A 24,294-nucleotide genomic window follows, 5' to 3' on the forward strand; every position below is an offset into this window, starting at 1 on the left:
GGCTTCGGGACTCGGCCACCAGCTTAACCCCAGGTGCTGGCCATGGCTGCAGGGAAGGGCCCTTTGGCTGCGCCCCGCAGCCCCGGTGCGGATCAGCGTGTGACGGGCCGGCAGCGCCTTATCTCCCATCGATTTCCTCCCAAGACACAGCGCTCTGTTTGCTCACCCTTGGCTCGCAGGCCAACACCGGCCCCAGCCCTGTGCCCGCAGCAGCCCCTTTGGCACCGGGGTGGTGGTCGGGGGACACGGAGCCCTGCGTGGCATCACTGTAGGTGTGCAAGGGCTGCACCGCGGGGAGCCCGGGCAGGGGGTGCAGCCCCACGGGTGCGTAAGCACAGCCCTGCACAGGGGGGGCACCAGCTTGGCAAGCAAACACAGCAGGGCTATTGACGCCACATCAATCCTGCAGCCCCGACAGCTGAATGGGCTCTCACGCACACCGTGAAGATAAATGCTATTTATTTGCTGCTAAGAGGTTCCAACAAGAGGCCCCAACGAGTGACTTTGGAACCAGCGCCTCTCGCTGCTGGTGCACGCCCAGCACCGGGGAGAAACCCTGGGATACGGCCCCAAAGGCTGTCCCGCTCCTGCGGGCTCTTCCTGCCCCGCTCAGCACCGCAGCCGCAGCCCCTACCCCTGCCTGGCATGCTGCCCCTGCCCCGTGCGCGCTAGCCCAGCCCCACGAAGCAAGCGCTGGGACTTGGCAGGGGGCCGGGACCTTTATTTCATCACCGCCTTGTGCTGCCCCTTGTGCTGCTCCCAGCGCCTCGAGCCACGATCCCTGGGCAGGATGAGGGCAGCGGCCGCCCCGTCCCGCAGCTCAGCCGCTGTGCGTGCCCAAGCCCTGCATGGAGAAGGCGGCGCGGTGCTTCCTCAGCAGCAGCCGGATCTTCTCATCGTCCGAGTCGGGGTCCAGGGGCTTGTTGTATTCATCATCCTCAGCCTCGGAGGCCGCCCGCTCCCCGCCAGAGCCCCCCGCCCGCTGCGAGGACGAGGAAGGCTCCAGCGCGCTCTTCTTCCTCCATTTGGTCCGTCGGTTCTGGAACCAGACCTGCCACCCCCATGGGCACGGCCGGGTTAGCGGCCACCGACGCCGTGCGCTCGGTGCCGAGCGGGGGACCCACACTCACCTTCACCTGGGACTCGGTCATGCCCAGCGAATAGGCCAACCGGGCTCGCTCCGGCCCCGCCAGGTACTTGGTCTGCTCAAAAGTCTTCTCCAGAGCGAAGATCTGGTGCCCCGTGAAGGTCGGGCGCGTGTGCTTCTTCTTGTGGATGCTGTCAGCGAGGTGAGCAGGGGCTGCGGAGAGGAGGAAGAGGAGGGTGAGCACCGGGGCTCTCCGCAGTGCCCGGCCCCGGGCATCTCTCCCTGACCACGGCACTGAGCACCATCAGAGTCCCTCTGCGCTGCCTCCCCTCTGCCTCAACCCCATGTTCTGGCTTCAAGGCTTCAGCCCCATCCCAAGAGGGCTGAGCTGCCCTCGGTGCGGGCCCCATAGCCCTCACCACGAGGCCAGCACCGATGGGTGCTGACTGGGGGTCACTACAGAGCCACGCAGCACCCAACCCCGCGGCCCTTGCCCCGCACCTTGCAGGACGCAGGACGGAAGGCAGGCAGAGCTGGTCGGCTCGAAGCTGTGCTGGGAGCGGACGCCCGAGCTGCCCGACCCGTCTGCTCCAAGAGCATCACCTGGAGAGGGGAAGGGACCGTGGCTGCGGGTGCTGAGCCCCAGAGCCCCCCATGGGACAGGGGGTGCCCCCATCCCACCCATGCGATGTGCTCCAGGGTCCCTCCTGCTCTCTCCAGTGCTGCCCCGAGCCAGGCACTGACGCCAGTGGGGCTGCTGGAGCGATGGGGGATGATCTCCAGGACCATGGGCTCTGCCTGTCCTTGCCTAGGGGCTGAGCAAAGAGTTAATCTCTCCCGTTAGAGCGGCTCTTGAGCCAACACCTCTGCAGCTCTGGCCCGTCCCCACCATCCAGCAGCTCCGGTGCTGGGACCATTGCCACCATCCAGCATCTCTGGCCCATCCCCACCATCCAGCATCTCCGGTGCTGGGACCATCCCTACGGCAGCCGCATGGGACGTTGGCCAAGGTGCAGCCTGGGCAGTGCCCCCCATTGCCAACACACGGGGCTCTATGGGGCACCTGCATCTCCCACCCATCACCGCCCGCCCGGCCCCGCTGTACTTACGGCCACCGCACTGCCGGGCACCCCTCCAGTCAGGGGCTGCCTCTGCCCAGCAGCTCCGGCCCCGTGGCAGGAACTCGCTGCCGGCCTTGGGGAGAGCCCCCACCTGCGGTCCATAATAGACGCCGGTGGAGCTCAGTCCGTTCAACGCGCCCGCATGGGGGTAGCTGGGGACGATGCTGCCGCCCGGCGCCGCGGGGCGGCTCAGGATGTCGGAGATGCCGTGCGGGGTGCCCAGCGCCGGCGGGCACAGCTTGTAGAAGGAGCTCGGCACCGGGTACTGGCAGACGGGCGCCTTGGCCTCGGGGAAGGGACCCAGCGCGGGGCCGTTGAGCAGGAAGGTGCCGGGCAGGTTGGCATCCATGGCGCTGCCGTCGAGGCGCCCCTCAGCACCCCGCTGCCCTCGGGGGGCCCAGCGGCCACCCCATCCCCGCCGCACCGGGTCGGGACCGGCAGCGGCGGTACCGGACACTCAACTTGGGCTTGGGGAGCTCCAACATTTCTCTGATAAGGATGAGGTCCATTAGAATACTGCGCTCCCATTGGCTGCGCGGACGGCCGCTTCCTCTGCCATTGGCCTGCTCTCCGCGGTCTCGGCCGCCATTGGCTGAGCCGCTGGGCCACCCCGCCATTGGCCCGGCCCAGACAAATTGCGCTTTGAAAGCGGCGGCGGGCGCTGGACAGCGCCGGGGAGGGGGGGGGGGGGGGGGGGGCGGAGCCAGGCGGGGCGGAGCGGCTCGGGATTGGCTGCGGGGCCGGGAGGGGCGGGGCCGGGCGCTGTCCAGCGCGGTCCCGGTGTCCCGCAGCGGGGCTCAGCAGCGCCGGTACCGGGAGGGGGGGGACCCCCGGTGCGCACCCGCGGCCCCCCCCGCGGACACCCAGAGCCGGCCCCCGGCCCCCTCCGGGGTCCCCCATCACCGGCAGGCGCTGCCCGCCCGGCCCGGGCCCCGCAGAGGGATCCCCCCCCCGCCCCGGTCCTTCCCGCACGGTCGGCAAAGCAAGAGCCGGGAGACCGGGTGTGTGTCGGTTTCTTTATTAACTCATAGTCCGATAGCTGGTGTATAGGGGAATGATCTATACATCCGGGGCTACGGCAGGGAGATCCAAAAGGCTCGTTTCCATCACAATTAAAAAAAGGAAATAAAAGTAATTGTTAAAACTTCTAAAAAGCTTCTAGTGTGCAGGCTGCAGCATTCGCTAGGCTCAGTGTCGGGGGCAGCCTCCCCCTACCTACCAGCCCTACAAGCAATCCGAGCGCAAAGCGGTGTCCCCGCAGGGGTCTGGCACGGTTGCAGCGCAGCACATTCCCTAAGGCGTCTACGAGGCCAAAAGCACAGGACCCACACACAACTCTACGGTGATGCTACGGAGGCAGCCGCTGCAGTGGGTCTGGGGAGGTCACTGTACACAGCGAGGGCGATGGATGGAGAGTCTGTGCCTTATGGCTCCACTTCGGGGTGGGGAAGGGGCTGCTTTGCTCTCCAAGGCTAAGCTGGGTCGGTTGCTTTGCTGCAGTTCGGCTTCCTCCCGGGGGCACACACGGGGCTGCCCTGCCACAGCCTGGACCTGGAAGTGGGCTCCTTCTACACGTGGCCATGGGGAGCAAACTCGGGCTCCACAGCCACCTCCAGGGCAAAGAGCAAGGGGTCCCCACAGCCCTGAGCTCCAAAGGCCAGGCCCCCCCCGTTGGTAAAGGACAGAGCTGGGGACATGGGACCTATTGCCACCACCTGCATCCTGCGCTCCTGGGATCAGGTACTGCAGCAGATCCAACCTGCTGCACCGCTCAGAGCTGCATGGGGGGCTCTGCCCGATGCTGCCCTCCTGCTAGAGCAGCCCCCCCCTCCCAGGGCTGCCCTGGCTCGGGGTGGGGGGGCTGCTGCAGCACCCAGGGGAGCAGCCCCCCCTGCCTCTGGGCTTGCCGACCCTCCCAGGACCATCCCCAGGGCCACTGGGCTCAGGGGGTCCCTGCAAAGCCCTTGCACAGGGTGCATGGTGCAGCTCCTGGCCCATCTCCTGAGCAGATATTGTGCTGAGTAGGGCCGGGCACAACCCTGTTTGTGGCACAAGCATCCCCTGCTCTGTCTCATCACCCATCCTCCCTGGGCCCCAAGCACCTCAGCACAGCCCTACAGCTTCACCAACCCAAAGTGGGGCCTGCACCGTGGGCAAGCTCAATGGGGATGCACCCGTGGACCCCTCCGTCAGGCCAGGAAGCCCCTTCCAGGCTCAGCCGAGGGCCACGGGGGCAGCCTGCAGCCCTTCTACTGCCTCCCTGCTCCATTCACCAGAGCCGCTCAAGTACCCCAACGGTTTTTGCCTGTCCTGCAGCCTGAAGAGGTATTTGGGAGCAGAGCTGCGAGTGCTTTGTACATACTGCGGGAGTGTCCCTAGGGGTTTGCATAGTATTTATTGTTCATATACACAAGGCTGATTGATTGCTGTACAGTTTACACCTCCAACGCAAGCAACGAGCTCAGCGCTCAGCCCAGAGCCCTGCCCTGGTGGGAGCCGTTGCCTGCGCTGGGGAGCGGATGGGCAGCCCTGCACCGGCCCCTCTGCCCGGGGGCAGTTGTGCTCCCTGCACCCCTCTGCTCCCCCCAACCCCAGCACTCACGGAGCGGGATGAGAAGCGAGTCCAGCAAAGGCAGCAGGGGCGATGGCGGGGGGGGGGGGGGGGGGAAAAGCCCCTCTCCTCGAGGTGAGCAGCTCCGTGCTGCCCCGGCCTCCCTCTTGCAGCTGGAGCACGGGCACAGGGATGCATTCGCCCACCTCTCTCGGTTGCTGTCTCTGGCCTCCCGCAGGAGCTGAGAGGATGCCCCGGGTGCGTGCTGCTGCCTCTGGGCTCTGGCAGCAGCGGGGCAGGGACGGAGGCCCCCCCGCCGGTTGTAAGTACTGTAGCTCATGCGTCTTGCAGTCGGTCAGTCATGCGGATAGGACGGTAAGTATGTCTCATACAGAAATCATGCCATTAGCCTATAGAAACATGTACAGCCAGCCCTGCTCCCCTCCACTCTCTGTTCTCCTCTCCTCCCCTCCTCAGGTATGTGTCAGAACGTGTGTGGAGTTCAGTGGTTTGGTGTTGAGGTGAGATCCTGGAGACACACAGGGAGAGACAGAGAGGAGGTTTAGCAGGCACAGCCGCGGAAAGCCCATGGGGGCAGGCGGGTAAAGGCAGCCCCAGCCCCTTCTGCACCCCGTGCTTGTCGCATGCACCCATCCTGCCCCAATACGAGGTAAGCACTGGGGGGTGTCAGAGAGACAGTGAGAAAAGACCAGTAAGTGCCCTGCCTGGAGCAAGCAGCAATGGCACAGATGGTATTGGCTGTGCGGAGCGCAGCCAAGCGGGAGCGGAGCTGCGCAGTGTGGCACTGGGAAGGAGCTGGGGGGGCTGCTGCAGGCTCTGGGATAGAGGAGGCCGGGCCAACCCCCTCACTCACAGCAGTGGGGAAGAGCCCGTACATTCCCAATGCAGCCTGGGCCCTTCCACACGCTACCTGTGACAGCAAGAGAGGAGCGCTGCCCCACGGAGAGGCAGACCCAGGGGCTGTGTGGGGAATGGGGGGGGCAGCAGCTGTGGGACGTCATCCGCATTGAACATGCATCCACAAGCACGAGCTTCTTGGCTGCCGTGCACCCACAGAGAGCTCACGCACAGAGCGAAGAGCAGTGAGAGGAGGACAGACGGACACAGCCATGCGCGCACAGCGGAGGCCAGGGGATGGAGGCAGTGAAGAGAACCATGCTGCGCTGGGGGCCAAGCGCGCCGTGCTGGGAGACCAAGGCAGGGGGAATGCACAGGACTCAAGGATGATCCAGTGCTCACACTGGGGATCGCTGCTGGAAACGTCCTGAGCCAAAGCCAGGCTCCTGCCCTCCTGTTCCTGCATCCCCACTGCCCGGATGCGCACCAGCAGCGCCCCGCCGGGTCCTGCCCTCTGTCCCCGTCTATAGCAGCTCCAGCGGAGCTCGCTGCCGCCCTCTGGTGCCGGATGCGGGGATGGGCACCCCTGCTCAGACCCCGTGCAGATGCTGTCCCCTCCCTTGTGAGGCTTTGGACGCAGATCATCCCCCTGCTGCAGCCCAGTATAACCAGTACAGCCCCTGCGGACCAGTAGCCCAAGTACCCACGGTGCTGTGACCGGCCCTGTCACGGTGGTCACAGTGGAGTGCTGAGAACAGAGGCTGGCACAGCGCTGTAGCGAGGGCACCCTGTGCCCGCTGCACCCTGTGCACCTACTGCACCCACTGCACCTACTGCACCCACTGTAACTACTGCACCCACTGTACCTACTGCACCCACTGCATCCACTGCACCCACTGCACCTACTGCACCCACTGTAACTACTGCACCCACTGTACCTACTGCACCCACTGCACCTACTGCACCCACTGCACCTACTGCACCTACTGTACCCACTGCACCTACTGCACCCACTGCACCTACTGCACCCACTGTACCTACTGCACACACTGCACCCACTGCATCCACTGCACCCCAGCATTGGTTTAAGCATCAGGGGCTCGCCTCTGCCCACCCGCAGCATTTTGCTGCAGCACAGTAACCCCTCTCTGCACATTTCCCCAGGAGGATGTGCATGACCAGCAGCTCAGTGCAGGCAGCAGCATGGGGAGCTGGGACAGAGGGAAAGAGCAAAGGTGGGGTTACCTCCAAAGAGGCCATTTGAGGGGTCACTGCTTCCCCCTTTTCAGGCTGGCTCGTTTCACTATCTGAGCCCCCATCCTGCCCCCGGAGAACTCTGGTTTCGGGACACGCGCTCGCACCTCCTCCTGAGGAAGCCGCAGGGGCAGGAAGCAGGACATCACCCGGGTGAACAGACACACACAGAGAAGAGGACAGGAGAGGGAAAAGCAGAGTCAGTTGGCAGAAGAACATCGAGCAAGACGACTGAAGCAGTGGGCAAGAGCCGCCCCTGGAAGCCTTAGAGGGGAAACAGGAGAGGAGAGCAGGGCAGAAGAAAGGACAGAGGGTGGTGGAACCGCAGAGCCTGCAAGGCAGGGCTATGAGCCACACTGTACCTTGGCCCCCAGCCCGTCCCGCTGCAGGATGGAGTACTTCATGAAGTGATCATCCTCAGCCTCCAGGTCATGGGGGTCCCCCTCTAGAACCAGCTCCTCCTGCTCCTGCGTGTCGCCGGGGCCGAGCTGCCGCACCACCTTCCTGATGACCTGCAGAGCCGCGCACCGCCGGTGTCACCGCTCGCACTGCGGCTCCGCGCCTCCCTCCTTGCCCAGCCTGCCCACGGACCGCACGTGGGGAGCAGCCGCTGCCCCATGCCGTGCGCAGGAGCGGTGCCGTGCCCGTAACCGAAGACGGCCGGGTACGGGTGCCCAGTGCGGGGCCCCGGGGCTGCCAGGACGGGCAGGGCAAGAGGGAGAGGAGAGCGGCCGTGCGCGCACCCTGCCCGCGGTCACTCACCTTCTTGGTGATGATATTGCCGTGATCATCCGTGAACTGCTCCTCCGTCACCCGCTCTCCAGGGAGGTGAAGGACTTCGTTGCCCTGCGGGGGACAGGAGGGACGTCAGGGCAAGGCAGGGGGGTGAGAGGAGCCGCTCCGCATGCAGACCGGTGCCGCGCACCCCGCAGCCTCTGCCTCTTCCCACCCTGCTCCGCTCCTTCACTGCTCGGCTGCATCCACCCTGGCCGGGCTCTCGTTACCTTCACAAGGACGCGCCGGCGGACGACCCTGGTGGAGAGAGCCTCCTCGTCGTCCGCCGGCCCCTGGCTCTCCCCGAGCTCCTTGTCCAGCTCGTGGTGGGCATGTTTGAGCAGGAAGCAGACAGAGCCCCTGACGATGTGCATGACGTTCTGGCAGCTGACCAGGAAGAAGGCCAGCAGCACCAGCGCGATCAGCAGCTGCGCCAGGAAAGCCCACATCCTGCTCGCTGCTCACAGCCCAGCCATGCTCTCTATGGGGTCCCCCGGGGCCGCAGCAGCGCCGCGGGGCCGCAGGCTGCCGTGGGGCCGGCGCTGCAATGGGGCTGCTGTAACTTTAGCTTGCGGCTCCGGTGATGGGCGGCGAGAAGGGAGCGGGCAGCTGGCGCGTCCGCTGCGCTCACAGCTCCAGTCATGGGGCCAGGGCTGTGACAGCAACACCCATGCCCAGCCAGGCAGGAACCGGGACAGACCCCGTCCCCTTTCCTTCTCCACCAGTAGGCAACAGCCTGGCTACGGTGGGAGGACAGCGTGCGGTGCTGGGTCATGGGATAAACGGAGCTGGGGGTCACTGGACCCGCATGTGACTGCAGAGCAACCGTGTCCAAGTGTAGCTGCGCTGCCGGGGGGCTGAGTGTGTCCTGGCCAAGGGAAAGGTGTTTGCCCTTAACCTTGTACCTGCCGGCTCTGTGCGGCTGTAGCAGGGTGCCCCCCACCCAGCCTGGCCCCCAGACCAGCGTTATTTCTGGCTCCAGCAGGCTGTCGGGCCGGCAGCCAGGGCAGATACTCAATAAGGAAGCACGCAGGGAGGCTGGCTGGGTTATAAATGGAGAGCCAGAGCTCAGGTATCAAGCTCAGCAGGCTATTCTGGGCTGAGAGGCACCCCGAGGGGCACGGAGCACGCCAGGAGACTTGTGCCTCCTGGCTGGCTTCCCGGCAAGCCCAGCAAAGGGCTGCCCATAGGCTCTGCATCTCCGTTGGGTCTCCATCTCCTGCGGGGCCGGGTCCCCCTGCTCTTACCCTCACTTGCCCAAAGAAGTGGCTGTCTGCCTCCTCCTGCCAGCCGCCTGTGGGGTGCTGGGGCTGCCAGTCGCTGTCCTCTGTGGAGCTGACCCGCATCAGCTCCACGGCCGGCACCAGGACCTGCTCTTGCTCCTGGCCCTGTGCCCCGGAGGCCGTGGTGTGCGCTGGGAGCAGACTTCGGGTGACCCCCTCCTGCCAGGAGCCCTCTGTCAGGTCCTGTAGGCAGGAGATAAAGGAGCCTTCTGCATTCCAGTCCCTCAGCCTGGGCACCGGAGAGGGACAGGGACAGGGAGAGAAAGACAGAGAAAGAGAGGCAGTCAGCTTCGCCATGGAGTGCTGCCCCCTGAGCACCAGCCTAGCCCTGGCCGGCGCTGGGCTCCCCGCTCGCGGCACTGATGGGCACCCAGCAGAAGCAGCATGAACACAGATGCACGAAGGGCACAAGCCTCTCCCCTGCCCGCCCCACAGCCTGGCTGCCGGGATCTAAGGCAACGCTGGGCTCTGCCACTGGGAATGCGGGAGGACAGGACCCACATGCAGGGCCTGGCTGTCTGCCTGCGGTCCCTCCCCAGTGCTCTGCAAGGGGAACCTCACAGCATCTGTGCCAGGGGTGCCCGGGGATGCTGGCACCATCAGGGATGCAAGCAAAGCTGGGAGATGGTTGCAGCTCCCCAGCACGGGGCAATAGCTGGCAAGGCAGCTCTGCTCCCCTCCCACAGCCACCCCGGCACCCCGAGCCACGGTACCTGTCTTCGCTGGTCTCCACGACGTGGGTGACGGTCGGTGATGTCGTGATCCTGGCTTGCACCTTCTGCTGAACTGAAACAAAAGAGGCTTCGCTCTCCGGTTCTTGCTCCCCAGTCTCTGGCTGGCGATTACCAGCCGGCATCTTCCCCTCCGGCCTCTGCCCCTCCTCCTGCTCTAGAAGGTCAATCAAGCCGTTCATGGCATCTGAGTCCACTGTGTCATCCTCAACCAGGTCCATAGAGCCCATGTGGTCTGGGCCATGCGCATCCGCTAGAAGCTGCCCAGGGAAGCGGCCTTCGCTCGTGGCATCCGAGTCCTCAGCCTTGCTGCACTCCAGAGAGGAGTCCTCAGCAGTCACCAGCGAGGGGGTGAGCCCCGAGGACCACACTTGCATGTCGGACATCTCCATCAGGGCGTCCTGCTCGGTGGCAGCCACGGGGATAGCATCCATGATGGCCACCTCATTCCAGTACTGGTCGGCGCGCAGCGGGGATGGCAGCGTGTAATGCAGGGAGGCAGGGGACAGCAGCTCGTCCTGCAGCGAAGCGTAACCTATAGGGGCAGACAGAGGCGTCATCTCCAGCACGCACAAGCACAGTGGGGTGAGAGGGGAAATAGGGTGAGGGCTCCAAGGACAGCCTCGGGTGACACGGTCTAGTGTGAGGTGTCCCTGCCTATGGCAGGGGGTTGGAACTGGATGATCTTAAGGTCCTTTCCAACCCAAACCATTCTGTGATTCTATGCTTCTAAGCGCTGCCATGCTTCCCTTCGAGTCCTGAGGCTGCCCATAACCTGTGGGGAGCACTGGCATGGGGTCCACATGATGCCCAATCCACACTGCAGGACACAGTGCCCTCTTTGCTACCTTGGTCCATATGCACAGCCCAGGCCCACCAATACAGACTGCAGCCAGGCAAGGCACTCCAACACACCCAAGCGGCTTTGCTCAGCCTTTCCCAGCTCGAAGCCATCCCGTTGGCCTCCATTCCACCCCTGATGATCAGCAGAGAACCCGTTCTGCTCCCAGGGCAGCCAGGGATTGCCTGTCACAGCCACAGCATGGGCACCCCAGCACAGAAAAGGGCACCTCTCCCTGTGTGGATGCCTGGCCGGGGCAAGCAGCGCAGGGCCAGCGAGGGAAGGAGCGCAGGGCAGTGCAGGGGGAGCAGCAGGAGGGGGGCATCCCCGGTGACATGCAGTCACTGGAGCAGGATGTGGCTCCCAGAGGACTCAGCTGAGGTGGAGACAGTGGAGACAGGCAGTGGAGGAAGACGAGAGGAGAGGCCAGGAGGAGTTCAGAGCGGTGACAAGAAGTGACCCTCAGGAGTGCCCGCACCTCATGGTGTTAGGTGGCACGTTTGAGAGATGGGGAGGGACAGAGCCATGAGCCCCAGCAGCACGAAGCCCTGTCCCTGCGCCATGTGCCAGCCCCCCAGTACGGGTCCATGTGGGACCACAGGCCAGGACACAGGATAAGGAACATGTGTCCAGCCCTCCTGAGAGCTTCCGAGAAGGCAGAGCCAAGCTTTCCACACCATAAACCCCAGTGACGAGGTTGCGCTTGTCAACAGTTCCTTGTGCCCACGGTGATCCTGGAGGCCGCTGGTTAGACAAGATACCAGCCCCGATCTGCCTGCACTGGCTCTGCCTATGGGGCCCTCCTGCGGGCCGGAAGCCGGTGCCTTCCCAGGGATGCACTCACCATTCATCTGGGATGGCGACAGGGAATAGTCCCTTTCCGTGTAGCGCCAGCTGCCCTTGAGGCTGCGGCTCTGCCGCCCGGAGCCCTCCAGCGTGTTGACAATCTCGCTGCGGTCAATGTTCCTCAGCGCCGTGTACAAAGTCTCCACTGCGGAGGGAACCGGTGTCAGCACCATGGGAGACGTCAGCATCATGCCCAGGCACCTCCAGGCAGGCCAGGGCGCAGTGCAGAGCCAGGCGGTGACCCCCAAAGCCTGCCTGTAGAACAGGGCACCGCAGATACTCACTGTTGACGCTCTTGCCCTCGCGGCTGACCCAGAGGTTGAGTAAGGCTAAGCTCTGCTCCAGCAGGGAGTTGGGGTTCTCCACACGTATCCTGTTGATGTCCTCCACCCCGAACTGCAGCTCGCGTGCCAGCTCTGGGGGAGACACCGCATCTCAGCATCACCCCCTCTGGTACCCACCACCAGCTCCTAAGCCACAACGGCTGAAGAACGTAGTGAAGGGCTCAGGAAGACCCAACACAGGGTCCCTAACACCAAACCTAACCCCAACCCTAACCCTAAACCCAACCTTAATGCAAACCCCAAACCTAACACTAACCCCAACCCTAACCCCAACCCTAACCCCAACCCAAATCCTAACCCTAACCCTAAACCTAACACTAACCCCAACCCTAACCCTAAACCCAAACTTAACGATAACCCCAAACCTAAACCTAACCCCAAACCTAACCCCAACACTAACCCCAACCCAAACCCTAACCGTAACCCTAACCCTAAACCTAACCCTAACCCCAACCCTAACCCCAAACCTAACCCTAAACTTAATGCTAAACCTAAACCTAACCCCAACCCTAACCCTAACCATACCCCAAACCTAACCCTAACCTTAACCCTAACCCCAACCCTAACCTTAACCCTAACCCCAACCCCAACCCTAACCCTGTCCTGGTCATGTACAACTGAACTTGGCAGCACCCAGGAGCAGGAGCTGGGATGGAGCAGAGGTTGAACCCCTCTGCCCAGCCTGGCTCTCACCAGGCCAGCAGCATCTCATGCTAAGGACAAGCCCAGGCCCTGCCATTGGGTGTGTGGCTGCAGTGACAGCGCTGGGCTCCACAAACAGCAGCCATGTGCATGTCTCAAGCAAAACCCTGGCCTGGTGTCTGTGTGTGTGCATATGTGAAGGCAAGGAGGTGCATTTCAGGGCCATGGTATGCTCACAGGCTCCATCCTGCCAGAGGAGCTAGTGCAGACTGCATGCACACCAACAGGACGGTGTAAAGCACGTTCACTCCCAGCTACAGCCCGTTTCCAGCCTCCTTATGTGTCAGCTTTCAGAACCATCAGGTATGGACTCACCAGCCCAGCTGAGCCCCAACTGCTCTGCTATGTCGACCATCTTCTGGTCCGCCTTGTCCGTGCTGCTCAGGGAGCCTGGAGGAGGAGAAGGAAATCACAGCTTCAGCTGCGCAGGGCCCTGCACCAGCACGGGGAAGGGAAAAGGCGGGTCTCATAGCCTTGTATACAGGCAGGAGCAAGGAAACCCGCAGGGAAAGGGAAGCTGGCACCAGCACAACAGGGTCAGCCCAGCCTCTCCACCAGGCTCGGGCATCCCGAGCGTACCGAAGCTGGTCTCACTCAGCATGCTGTACCGCTCCCGCAGGGACAGCAGCGTCAGCGTCCTCCTGCGCTCCTCACTGCCGCTGCCCTGTTGGAGCGGGCACAACACAAGGGGTCAGCAGCTTGACAAGGGGGCAGCGGCTCTGCCCCGGCACCCAGGACAGCCCGGCCTGGCCGTGTGGAGCATGGCCATGAGGACAAAGAGCCGTCAGCCTGCGGCTCCGGAGCGCTGACCTTGCTGCAGGGGGGGATGCTGATGTTCAGGTGGCACAGCACGTGCTGGAGGTCCTCGTACTTCATGGCTTTGCGCAGGAAAGACAGGGAGCCGCTGGCTTCCCGGCTGCTGTCCCGAACCTGGGCACCGAGAGCCGGGTTAGGAACAGGGTGAGAGCAGGGGCCCCAGTGGGCAGCCCAGACCCACTGGGTACCCTGCCCGTACCTTGATGGGGATGCTTAGGCAGTTCTCCCGGAAGGACTGGAAGAGCAGGGTGCGGGGCTGAGTGGCCTTCTTGACAGGCACCAGGTTCCCTGAGAGCTCAACATGCAAAGGCATCCCCTCCACCACCTGCCAGGGAGCAGAAAAGAGGCTCAGACCCTTCCAAGAGCTGCTTCTCCCACCCCTGCACAGCATCCTCCCTGCGCCAGTCCCCTCCATTGCCATCACTGTCCCCTGCTGCTGGAGACAAACCTCAATGTCCCTGCTGCGGGCCACCTCGGTGAAGTTCTCGTGCTGCTCCAAAGTCTTGTCCACCTTGTCATCGGTCATGCAGTAACAACGCAGCCGGCCCTCCCGGGCATCGTTCATCTTGGCAAACACCACGAACTTGGCCATGTAGGGCACGGCCGTCAGCTCCTTGTACAGCATGGTGGCAAAGTGCACGGCCTCGGCTGTGCGCGGGCAATCGGCCAGCCAGAACCTGCGGGAGGGATGGGTCAGGCTCCCAGTGCCAGGGAATGCTGCCCCCCGACAGCGACCCGTGCCATAGGGGTGCCCATAGAGCTCGGGATACAGGAGCAGCCCCATCGGTAGTGGGAACCCAGCCCCAGCACAAAGAATGATCCCAAAGAATGAGCACGTGGGACTGGGGCACGGGGCCACGTCCTGGGATAAGCTGCACCCCGATAGGAACCACGGATGTCCCCAGATGAGCTCATGCCCACCCTGGACTCACCTCGCGGACACATTGGTGGTAAAGTTAGCACACTCGTTTTCATAGACCAGCTTTGTGGTGCCTGTGATGTCTTCCCACTGCGCTTGGGCTGTCCCTCCTGCAGCAGAAAGCAAGGGTGAGCACGGCGCTTTTCCATTGCATCCCCCAGGCATTCGCGTTCTCCTTGGCTGCCAGAAGCTGCAGCCCCAGCCCTGGCTGCGTGCTCACCGATCACACTGCAGAGCAGGCGCAGGCTGGTGGTGTCCCCCTCGCCGCTGTCCCGGGGATTGTCCTTCCAGGACGGTGGCAGCGGGATGCGGAGGCCGATGGGGCGATGGAACTTCCTCCGGCGCGGCTCCACCGTGACGATGGGGCTGAAGGTGGCTTGGTTCCCCAGCAGCTTTGTCACCAGCTCATCGGGCACGGGCTGCGCCTGCAGCACAAGCGCAGCGCATCAGGACCGGTTTCCCCTGCGCTGCGGATGCTGCTTACTCCTGCCTGCAGGAGCAGGCTGCGGTGCCGCCGGGCAGGCTCACCTGCAGGGCCAGCTTCACGCGCTTGGTGACAGCCGTGTCCGGGAAGGTGGCCTGGACCATGGGCACCAGCGTGCTCTTCAAACAGCCTCCCTCGGGGCCAATAACGTCGCAGTCCTGGCAAATCCGGGACATGACCACGAAGTAGAGGGGGAAGTCGGTGGTGATGATGCGGCAGACCCTCTTCTTGTCCAGCTCCTCCAGGCTCTCCAGCTCTGCAAGGGCAGCACAGCCATTGGTGATCACACTCAGCCCCATCCCATGGCCCAGAGCAGCCTGTGCAGAGCTGCTCAGTGCCAAGCCGCTGCCCGCCCAGCACCATGAAGCTCACCTTCATCCATGCCGCTGAGCAGCTGCTCCATGTAGCTCTCCTCGTAGCGGTTGCGATGCTCCTTCCACACGGAGCCGTTCTCGCTGCGCAGCACCACCAGCTCCCGGTCTCGGCGCCCGTAGGAGGCAAAGTGTGGGATCTCCACAATGACAGGGCTGCAGGCAGCAGGGGAAGGTGCTTGCATCCACTTGCTGCCACCGGGACACGCAGGCAGCAAAGCGATCCTTGGGCTCTGCCCATGCTGCGCAGCCGCTGGAGAGGGCAGGACTGCGCACACCCCTTGCACTGGGACTCAGGGCTCTGTGCCCAGTAGGACTGCGCTGGTCAGGGCTATTCCTATCAGAGCACGGCCACTGCTCCATTACGCTGGAACGACCCAGCCCACAAACACGATGCATTCAGCTGGATGCTGGATCTCTCCTGCACCAGACTCATTACAGAGATGGGCAGAGGTCTTGCCCCTCCCGGGTCCATCCCCATCCTTGAGGGCCATGTGCTGCATTCCCATGTGCTCACCTGAGGAACTGGGCGCCGGCGGGCCCCAGGGCGATGATCCTGCTGGCCAGACCCTCCTCCTCGGCCAGCGGAGGGGGCTCGGGCAGCTTCTGCGGCTTCACCAGGCGGCAAGTGATGCGGGTGGGCGCAGCGCAGGCGCGGGGCGGGATGACCACGCGCAGGCCGTGGTGCCGGCTGCCCCGCATGGACCCGCCGCGGGCATCCACCATGAAGCTCACCAGGAACCTGGAGCGGGCACAGAGGCACGGGCGGGTGGGCACCCTGCGGCCGAGCTCACACAGAGCACACGGGGGTACCGCAGGGGCCGGGCACTCACCCTGTGTGCACCGGGCTGGCCACGGGGCTGATGTTATCCGAGGTCTCGGTGGCGGGGCTGCTGGGGATCAGCGAGTCCTCATCGAACTCCTTGGAAGGCTGAGCAAGGCAAGGAAGAGCCCCCCCATGGGCGCAGGGTCCTCTCTGGGGGTGCCCGCTCCTCCACAGTGTCACAACCCTCCCTGTGCAGCCCCATTGCACCAGGTCCATCCCCACCACCCACTCCATGGTTTGGCTCTGTGGTGATGGGGGCTCCCACAGGAGGGGATGCACTGGGGGGGCCGTGGCAGGCTGTGCCTCGTGCTGTTCACGACCCACTCCTGTGGGGACACGGAGGGTGCGTGCAGCACGCAGCCAGCTCCTGCCTGCACAGCTCCTGCCTGCACAGCTCCTGCCTGCACAGGTCCTACCTGCTCAGTGTCCTCTGCTCTGGTCACCACGGTCTCAGGTGTGACGCAGGGGACGTGCAGGATGGTTGGCAACTCCACCCTGCAGAAGAGGGCAATGGCAGCACTGAAGTGGCAGTTCCGGGCCCCTCAGCCCCTGGCTGTACTCAAGGAGTCCCAGGGCCACCGGACAAAGGCAGACCCAGCAGTGAACCCATGTCCTGGTGCAGAAACCCCATGCCTGCTCTGCTAGCCCATTGCCTACTAAGAGCTGTCCCTGCCCTGCCGGCATCCCAGCCCAGCCCCAGGCTGGCCCCATGCCCTGTACCAGCTCCCTGCCCACCATCCCATGCCCCTTACGTTTCCAGGGTCGTCGTGGTCACAAACTCCATCATCTCCCTCTTGCCTTCCTGGTCCCTGGAATCCAGAGCCCTGGGCTTTGGCACTATCAGCTCCTCCTCTGAAACAGAGCGCTGGCTCAGCATGCGGCAAGGCAGGAGGACAGGGGAGCACAGACATCCAGCCCTCGCACCCATCCCTCCTCAGGGCCCATCTCTGCTGGCCACACACACTCATCCCTTGAGTCTCAGGCAGCCAAGGGGCAGCTTTGCCCTCTGCCAGATGGGGTCTCTGTGGGTCAGGGACAGGGCTGTGGTAGCTGTCAGCATCTCTTTCCCCCAGCACCACACGCAGAGCAGAGCCTGCAGGGGACACCCTGCCCTTGCGTGCCTGTTAGAGGAGCAAGGGCAGCGCTGGGGACGGACACCCCAACACTGCCTGGAGCCGCAAACCCTGCCTGCTGACCCGTTAACACCCGCTAGGGACTCCACCAGGCTCTTGCCTGTGCCCTATGGGAGGGAATCCAGCACCCCCCAAAGCAGGGGGGTGATGGCGAGGGGACCGAGACCCCCGTGCACCCTGGTTCATGCCTGCCCTGGCAAGGGGCAGCTGCGGAGGGGCACTGGAGTTGGTCACAGCACCAAGAGGGGCAGGGAGCCGAGCTCCCCCCGTTCATGCAGTCACACCACAGCAAGCAGCACGGACACGGATGGGCAGGGCGCGATGGCGGGGCCGGGGCTGGCCGGCACGGCACAGCCCGGCAGCGCGGCGCGGCGGATGGAGGTGGCGTGCGGATGGTTAGTGGCCATGGGGTGAAATGGGCCATTGAGCTGGGGCGGGTGGACACATTTCATACCCATTACTGTGACATGAGCAGTGCCTGCAAAGTAAGAAGAGGCAAAAAGGTGAGGTCTCGGCGGGGAGGGGACCAGCCGCAGCCGGGCTGGGAGCTGGTACCACGCTGCAGAGCAGGGCATGGTGACGGCTCTGCACGCCCAAGGGCTCTCTGCACTGGGGTGTGGGACCACGGAGAGGTCCAAGCATGCCCCTGCATAGCGCAGGGATGCACCCGAGCCGGGAGGTGCCACCCCAGGAGCCTGGGGGTGCTCTGCAAGACCACTGTGGGACCACACAGCTCCCCCCTCCCCGACCGTCGGAACACCAGTGCCCATCCAGCAGAGCTCCGGAATGCACATCCCGGCTCCTTCCCTCACCTTCATCCTCTGACACATCCAGAATCTCGTCTACAGTCTCCGGGAAGCTCATGCGGTGCTTGTCACCAACGGACTGCAGGGAGCAGAGCGGAGTCAGAGACCAGCGCTTGCTGCGCGCTCTGCTTGCGCCCAGCTCCCAGCCCCACACTGGTCCCAGTCCCGGCGCTCACCAGGATGTCTGTTTCCTCCGTGACGATCTTGAGCACGTCTGTGACCGAGATGTAGCCCAGGCGCTTTGCGATGGCCAGAGGAGTGGTGCCGTTCTGCGCCAGGAGGGAAGATGGGTCAGCAGCGGCCACCGGGGCTGCCCACGGGGCGAGGAGATGCGGGTGAACGTGGTACTCACGGTGCTGATCTCGTTGGGAGACGCGCCGTGCTTCAGCAGCAGTGTCACCACGTCCGTGTGGCCCTGCTGCGCTGCCTGGTGCAGAGGGGTATAGCCCAGCTGCGGGGGAGGACAGAGGGTGCTGCCATCAGCTATGGGTGCCTGCGGCCCCAGAAGTGCCCCCCCCCAAACCTCGCACTGTGCTTCATGACTGGAGCTTAGGGCAGCTCCCTCCTTTCTGGGGTAAGCAAAGGGCTCTACAGAACCCAGCACTCGCTCAGGGCTGTAGCCAGGAGCAGCTTCCAGCCGTGGAGAGAGGAGTGATGTTGTAAGGGAGAAGTGGAAGCAGGGGGGGAGGCTGAGCCCCCTCCATCAATCCGCCTGCTCTCACCCAGAGCAGAAGGGTGCTCAGAGCACCGGACATCTCTGTACCTTAGTCTTGGCATTGACATCAGCCTGATGCTGCAGCAGAAACTTCACCAGCTTGATGTTCCCATAGTGGCTGGCCACATGCAGCGGAGTATAGCCCATCTGAAAGAAGAAATCAGGTCTCAGCCTGCCCATCAGTGGTGCTTCCTGCCCTTCTGGCTTGGGTATGCTCATCTTCTGGGCAAGCCTCCATGGATGAAGGATGGGGCTTCAGGATGAGAGCCAGGACCAGGGCAGAGGGCACACTGCAGAGAACACCACGCTGTGCCCAGGAGTGCAGGGATGAGCTGTGCAAACAGGCAGGAATCGTCCCTTCAGGGAAGAAGTGGGGGAAAAGAGGAAGGATTCCGAGGATAGAGACAAGATGCTAAGGATGCCTGTGAGAGGGGGGACTCTTGCACAAAAAGGAAAGCATTGTTCCTCCTATAGCAGGCCTATAGGACCACAGCCATCGTCAGTGCACGACTTTACCCTGGTTGTTGCATCCACTGTGACTCCGTGTTTCACCAGAACATCAGCAACCAGCACATGTCCTTCTTGGGCCACGAGATGAAGAGGAGTGAGGCCACTCTGCAAACAGAGCAGGTGTTGGCACAGTGGCAATGCCATCACTGACAGTGGCAATGCCACCACTGCAGCTCTACCAGACTCTAACTCAGGTCCCCAGCCTGGCCAAGTGACCGATCTCCTGCTGCCCAGCACGCTGTCAGCAAGGAGCGTCACTGTCTGCTCCTCACTGCTTGCTTGCCTCAAGCAGGGCATGCCAACAACCCACCTTGTTGCCCAGGTTGCCGTTGGCTTGTTTGGAGAAGAGCAGTGCCACCATGTCCGTGTGCCCTTCCTGGGATGCCAGATGCAGGGGGGTGACTCCCTGCATGGACTCTGCGTTTGCAGAAGCCCCGTATTGCAGCAAGCTCCTGGCCACCTCCATCTGGTTCTGCTTGGCAGCAATGTGCAGGGGGGTGTACCCGTTCTGCAGGGAGAGAGGTGCATGGCAGGGCTCAGACCAGCAGGGACAGAAAGTGCCACCTTGTCCCTCCCTCCAGGCCAGCGCATCCTTCCCATCCTGCAGAGCTCAGGGATGCAGGCTCACACCTGAACCACTTCCTGACAGCAACCAGCCCGGACACCGAGGCCATATCCCACACATCCAGCCCAACCAGCACAGGGGTTTCAAAGACGAGGTTCAGCTGGGTGAGGCTGCAGGATTTAGGTACCAGTTCAACCGGTATTGGCTGTGCTGGAGCTCTCCACACATTAATTCCTACAGCAGCAGCATTCAGCCGCATGGAGCTGAGAGAAGCCAGGGCAGACAGAGCCCTCCTAGAACGTGTCTGGCTGAGGTGTGGAGCAAGACTCCAACAGGCAGCATTAGTATTCAGGCAGAGCCTGCAGGGCCCTGAGCACGGCTCTGCCCAGTGACACAGAGCACCAGGGACTGGCGCCGGTACCGGCTGCTCCCGATGCTCCCGCATCCCGTCAGGCAGAGCCGAGTGCCAAATGGGGAGGGCCGGCACCAGCAGCCACTTGTGTGTTGTCAGGATGCAGCTTCTGCAAACACTGTGGAAAGGGAGGCTGCTGCTCTGCTCCCTGGGGAGATGTTTCCCCATCCTCAGGCAGAGCGGGATGAGCCGCACGAGCCCTTGGGTTTTCTGACTCACTGCTTCGGAGCTGCATGCAAACATGTGTGTGTGCTTTCCTAAGCTGCCAGACCACAGCGCTGCTTGGCAGGGCTTGCCATGGAAACACATCCCCAGCGCTGCCAGCATGGATCATCCCTGACACTGCCTGTCCTGCACCAGGACAACCGCTCGGCACTGCTGCGGGGAGTGGGTTGAGGGACACGGCTGGCCCCCGACACCCAACACACCTCCCTGTCCAGCCTTACCCATGCTGAGCTGTGTGGGGAGCTCCCTTTGGGGAGCAGCAGCTTGACGATCTCCAGGTTGTTGTGGTGCACAGCCACGTGCAGCGGGGTCAGGCCGTTCTGGGGAGGAGGACAGGGCACGGACAGGTCACACAGAGCCGCTCCGTGCCCCACGTCACCCCCGGGAGCATCGCTCACCTTCCCTGCCGCGTTGGGGTGAGCCTCGCGTGCCAGCAGCAGCTCCGCCACGTCCACCTTGCCGTACTTGGCTGCAACGTGGAGAGGGGTAAATCCTTTCTGAGGAGACAGGCAGCCCATCGCAGCGCGTCAGGGGCGAGGAGGACAGCACCGGCGCGACGCCGCGGCACAGGGGGATGCTGCCCCTCCTGCGACAGGGACGCTGCCCCCAGCCCACCTTGGTCATGCAGGTCTGTGAGGCTCCTTTCTCCAGCAGGGCCAGGGCCGTGTCCACGTGCCCTTCCCTGGCGGTGATGTGCAGAGGTGTGTGCCCCGCTGTGGTGGCCAGGTTGGGCTCGGCGCCATTCTCCAGCAGGAGCTGGACCATTCCAGTGTGGCCGATGCGCGCAGCGCAGTGCAGAGGGGTCTGGTCGTCCTGCGAGGGAGGCAGATGTGGACCAGTCCCTTTGCCATGACAAAAGGGCCCCGGCCCTCCTGCTGACGTTTGCACAGAGCAAAGAAACCAGCACCCGTGGACTATCACACAGGTTCTCGGTACCTACCTTGGCCTTGGAGTTGGCTTTGGCTTTGTTCTGCAGCAGGTACTTTGCCACATCTGTGTGCCCAGCTCTGGCTGCCATGTGCAGGGGTGTCTCCACTTTCTGCACCAAGGAGAGGATAAAGTGGTGAGGCCACAGGAGGGTAAATGCCCTCCTGCAGTCATTCCTCTGGTCTGAGCACAGGGGAGCAGTGCCCACAGCCCTTTCTGCTCCCTACTGGTTCCTCCTGCCGGCACAGAGCAGGGGCTGCAGAGGGAGCAGGGATCCCCATCTCCCGCTGGACCCTGCCATGCCGAGCTCCCAAGCCATGGTGGCACTCACCACATTGGACACATTAGGAGAGGCTCCACGCTGCAGCAGGGTCTTGACGATGGGCAGGTGCCCCATGAAGGCAGCCACATGCAGCGGGGTCAGGCCGGACTGCAGAGAGAAAGGGGCCAGGAGCCAAGGTGGGGGATGATCGCTTTGCCAGCATCGATTCCTGCCCCTTCCTCCCTGTCCCTGCGCCGCGCTCCAGCACAGGGGAAAGCTCTCATCCCAGCAGCCTGAGTGGAATGCGGAGACCTACAGCCCCCCTTTGCAGTCCCCTGCCCTGCAGGGAGCAGCTGTGGAGAGACGCTGCCAAGCTCAGCATGTCCTGAGCTGCAAAGAGCTCTGCGCTGTGATGAAGAAGGTGCCTGGGGACCAGCAGAGCCAACAAAGCCATCACCCCCGGCTCTGCACGGGCAGCAGCAGGATTGATGGGGCTGGCTGCATCCCACCTACCTCGGTGACAGCATCGATGGATGCTCCTGTCTTCAGCAGCAGCTCCATTACCCGGATGTGGTTCTTCTTGCAGGCGATGTGGAGGGGTGTGAAGCCATTCTGCAGACGGAGGGACGGATGCAGGGTCACTTGTAAGAACCCTCCCTGTCTGCACCCCAGCCCTGTGCCTGCCCCAGGTCACTCACCAGTGCTCGGGAGTTGGGCTTGGCCCCCTTCTCCACCAGCAGCTTGGCCACACGGTGATGCCCGCAGTGCGCGGCCACGTGCAGCGGTGTGAGGTGGTCCAAGGTGATGTCGTCGATCTCAGCACCGTACTGCAGGAGCAGGCGCACGCAGTCCAGGTGGTCGCCCTGCGCTGCCATGTGCATCGGCGACAAGCCGTTCTGTGACCACGGAGACGGGCATCAGCGCTGGGCTGGAGGGTCCGGCCACAACACCATCCCTTATCCCTTGGGCAGGCCAAAACCTCAACCCCATCATTGCCACGGTGGTGCACAAGCCTTGGTACCCACCCCATCCTGACCTGGCACCAAGCACAAGCCCACAGCATCTCATGGGTACCTTGGTTTTGGCTTGAATGGGAGCGCCGTGGTCCAGCAGGATCTCTGCAATTCGCACGTGTCCATTGCGAGCTGCGCAGTGGAGAGGGGTCAGCTCATCCTGCGGAGAGAGAAGGGCTCGGTGAGGGCAAGGAAGGGCAAAGCTCACCCTCAGGCAGGAGAGTTAACAGGGACTTTGGGCTTGGTTTGTAAAATGAGGCAAAACAGAGCTTTTCCTGCCCTGAACGCCCCCCCGCTGCAGCCGTGCAGCCTCCTCGCATCTCCACATGAACCTGGTCCATCCCCTTAGCGCAGAGGGGACCTTCGCTCGCACACCCAGCAGGATGCTCACATGCACTGGGCACTGCTCCCTGGGCACAAGGAGCTCAGCGGGGGGGACGGCCCGTGTACCTGCTGGTGATTCAGAACCAGTCTCACCTTGGTCCTTGTCTCTATCTGGGCGCCGCGGTCCAGCAGTAGCCGCACCATGATGATGTTGCCCCGGCGCGAGGCTATGTGCAGGGGAGTGATCCCATTCTGCAGAAGGACAGAGGGCTGTTAGCGGGAGCACTCAATGGCTGGTTTAGGGTCACTCAAAGAATGACCCTGAAAGGTATCAGTGGGTTTAATATGATTTATAAAGGTACAACACGATTTATGCCTGAACAGAACTCCATGGCAAGGCTCCGTCTACTACTTAGTGTATGGATGAAGCATACAGAGGAAAATCGAGGTGAAACTGAGCTAAAGAGGGGACTAAAGACACAAAAACCCTGCTACTGAGTCACGAGGTTCAGAATAGACCCCCATTTGCTTTCTGAACTCTGGATGGAGGCCAGGGGTGGCTGGATCTAATGCTACCCTCAGACTTTGTCAGCAGTTTGTGTCTAATGGGATGTATAAAGGAAAACTTTATGCATTTTTAATAGATTCTTGTATAAATATATATGTGTATATGCGTGTATAAACCCCTGCATCCTCCTCTGGTGCTGCAGCATTCCCACTCCCAGCAGCTTCCCACCGTGCGCTCACCTGGGGTGTGAAGTTGACACTGGCTCCCCGGTTCAGCAGTAACTGGGCCACGCTGAGATTCTCATAATGGGCTGCAATGTGCAAGGGGGTAAATCCAGTCTAGGGGAAAGAAGGAGGGATCAGCCCAGCCAGAATGCTCCCTGCTGAAAGGATGGACAAACACAGCATACCAAGCTGCTGTTCTCCGCAGGGACAGGGGAAAGCTCCCGGGGACAGGATGGGGAAGGCACGCACCTTGGAGAGGACGTCGGCATTGGGGTCGTTCTGCAGCAGCACGGCAGCCGTGCGGGTGTCATCGTTGCGGGCTGCGATGTGCAGGGCGGGCAGGCGGACCTTCCCCTTCGTCCCGTAGTTGATGAGGTGAGCGACCACGTTCTCATGCCCTTGCTGCAGAGCCACGGCCAGTGGCGTGAAGCCGTCCTGTCAAGGAGAGGCGGGTTGGAAGGGGAGAGCCGCGGCACCCCATCCAGCACGGCCCTTGGGTGCTCCCAAGGGTCTCACCTCTGTGGCTACATTCTGGTTGGCTCCGTTTTCCAGCAAGAACTTGACAACTTCCAGGTGGTTTTCCTGCGCTGCCATGTAGAGGGGTGTGAAGCCTTTCTGCAAGCACAAGGCCATGCGCATCAACACAGCTCTTCCTCGAGTTCCTCAGGCTCTTTGCAGACCTACACCCCATCAACACCCACACCCCCGGCTCATAAACTGGGGCAAAAGCATACACAGCGAGGGTGTGAAAAAGGAAGGAATGGCAAGGGTTGAGCAGTCATAGGGAGCTACAGCTCCAGGCTCCCCACACATAAACCCAGAGGATGCTCTGCAGCAACAGTCAACCCAGGAGATGCTGCCT

General features: G+C 62.9%; 2 protein-coding genes across 11 annotated transcripts in view; both read right to left on the reverse strand.

The window, feature by feature from the left end:
• Window positions 1–442: 442 nt before the first annotated feature.
• NKX6-3 (NK6 homeobox 3) lies at window positions 443–2,674 on the reverse strand. Of its 2 annotated transcripts, XM_065659175.1 has the most exons (4): window positions 2,197–2,674; window positions 1,589–1,690; window positions 1,131–1,300; window positions 443–1,051 (listed from the first exon to the last, which is right to left on the reverse strand). In XM_065659175.1, the coding sequence occupies exons 1-4, from the start codon at window positions 2,555–2,557 to the stop codon at window positions 821–823; spliced, it is 864 nt and encodes a 287-aa protein (XP_065515247.1). In that variant the 5' UTR covers window positions 2,558–2,674; the 3' UTR covers window positions 443–820. The 2 variants fall into 2 exon arrangements, with proteins under 2 accessions (XP_065515247.1, XP_065515248.1); XM_065659176.1 differs by lacking the exon at window positions 1,589–1,690.
• Window positions 2,675–4,584: 1,910 nt separating this feature from the next.
• ANK1 (ankyrin 1) overlaps window positions 4,585–24,294 on the reverse strand; it is a 34,791-nt gene continuing 15,081 nt past the window's right edge. For 5 of the 9 annotated variants that reach the window (XM_065659313.1, XM_065659316.1, XM_065659312.1 and 2 more), the window contains exons 5-44: window positions 23,949–24,047; window positions 23,682–23,867; window positions 23,448–23,546; window positions 22,854–22,952; window positions 22,438–22,536; window positions 22,062–22,259; window positions 21,877–21,975; window positions 21,433–21,531; window positions 21,115–21,213; window positions 20,790–20,987; window positions 20,573–20,671; window positions 20,396–20,494; window positions 19,283–19,480; window positions 18,979–19,077; window positions 18,511–18,609; window positions 18,100–18,198; window positions 17,924–18,016; window positions 17,754–17,826; window positions 17,396–17,419; window positions 16,561–16,660; window positions 16,225–16,303; window positions 15,816–15,913; window positions 15,500–15,724; window positions 14,984–15,138; window positions 14,656–14,867; window positions 14,348–14,552; window positions 14,141–14,237; window positions 13,657–13,885; window positions 13,408–13,533; window positions 13,203–13,322; window positions 12,972–13,056; window positions 12,708–12,782; window positions 11,631–11,762; window positions 11,345–11,491; window positions 9,642–10,194; window positions 8,893–9,157; window positions 7,634–7,717; window positions 7,234–7,383; window positions 6,863–6,984; window positions 4,585–5,288 (exon numbers count right to left, since the gene is read on the reverse strand). In XM_065659313.1, coding sequence (XP_065515385.1) covers window positions 6,886–6,984; window positions 7,234–7,383; window positions 7,634–7,717; window positions 8,893–9,157; window positions 9,642–10,194; window positions 11,345–11,491; window positions 11,631–11,762; window positions 12,708–12,782; window positions 12,972–13,056; window positions 13,203–13,322; window positions 13,408–13,533; window positions 13,657–13,885; window positions 14,141–14,237; window positions 14,348–14,552; window positions 14,656–14,867; window positions 14,984–15,138; window positions 15,500–15,724; window positions 15,816–15,913; window positions 16,225–16,303; window positions 16,561–16,660; window positions 17,396–17,419; window positions 17,754–17,826; window positions 17,924–18,016; window positions 18,100–18,198; window positions 18,511–18,609; window positions 18,979–19,077; window positions 19,283–19,480; window positions 20,396–20,494; window positions 20,573–20,671; window positions 20,790–20,987; window positions 21,115–21,213; window positions 21,433–21,531; window positions 21,877–21,975; window positions 22,062–22,259; window positions 22,438–22,536; window positions 22,854–22,952; window positions 23,448–23,546; window positions 23,682–23,867; window positions 23,949–24,047 — 5,394 coding nt within the window. In that variant the 3' untranslated portion in view covers window positions 4,585–5,288; window positions 6,863–6,885. The other 4 variants (XM_065659310.1, XM_065659314.1, XM_065659317.1 and 1 more) reach the window with 4 other exon arrangements.

The sequence above is a fragment of the Lathamus discolor genome, chromosome 22, assembly GCF_037157495.1.
Source record: "Lathamus discolor isolate bLatDis1 chromosome 22, bLatDis1.hap1, whole genome shotgun sequence".
NCBI lineage: Eukaryota > Metazoa > Chordata > Aves > Psittaciformes > Psittacidae > Lathamus > Lathamus discolor.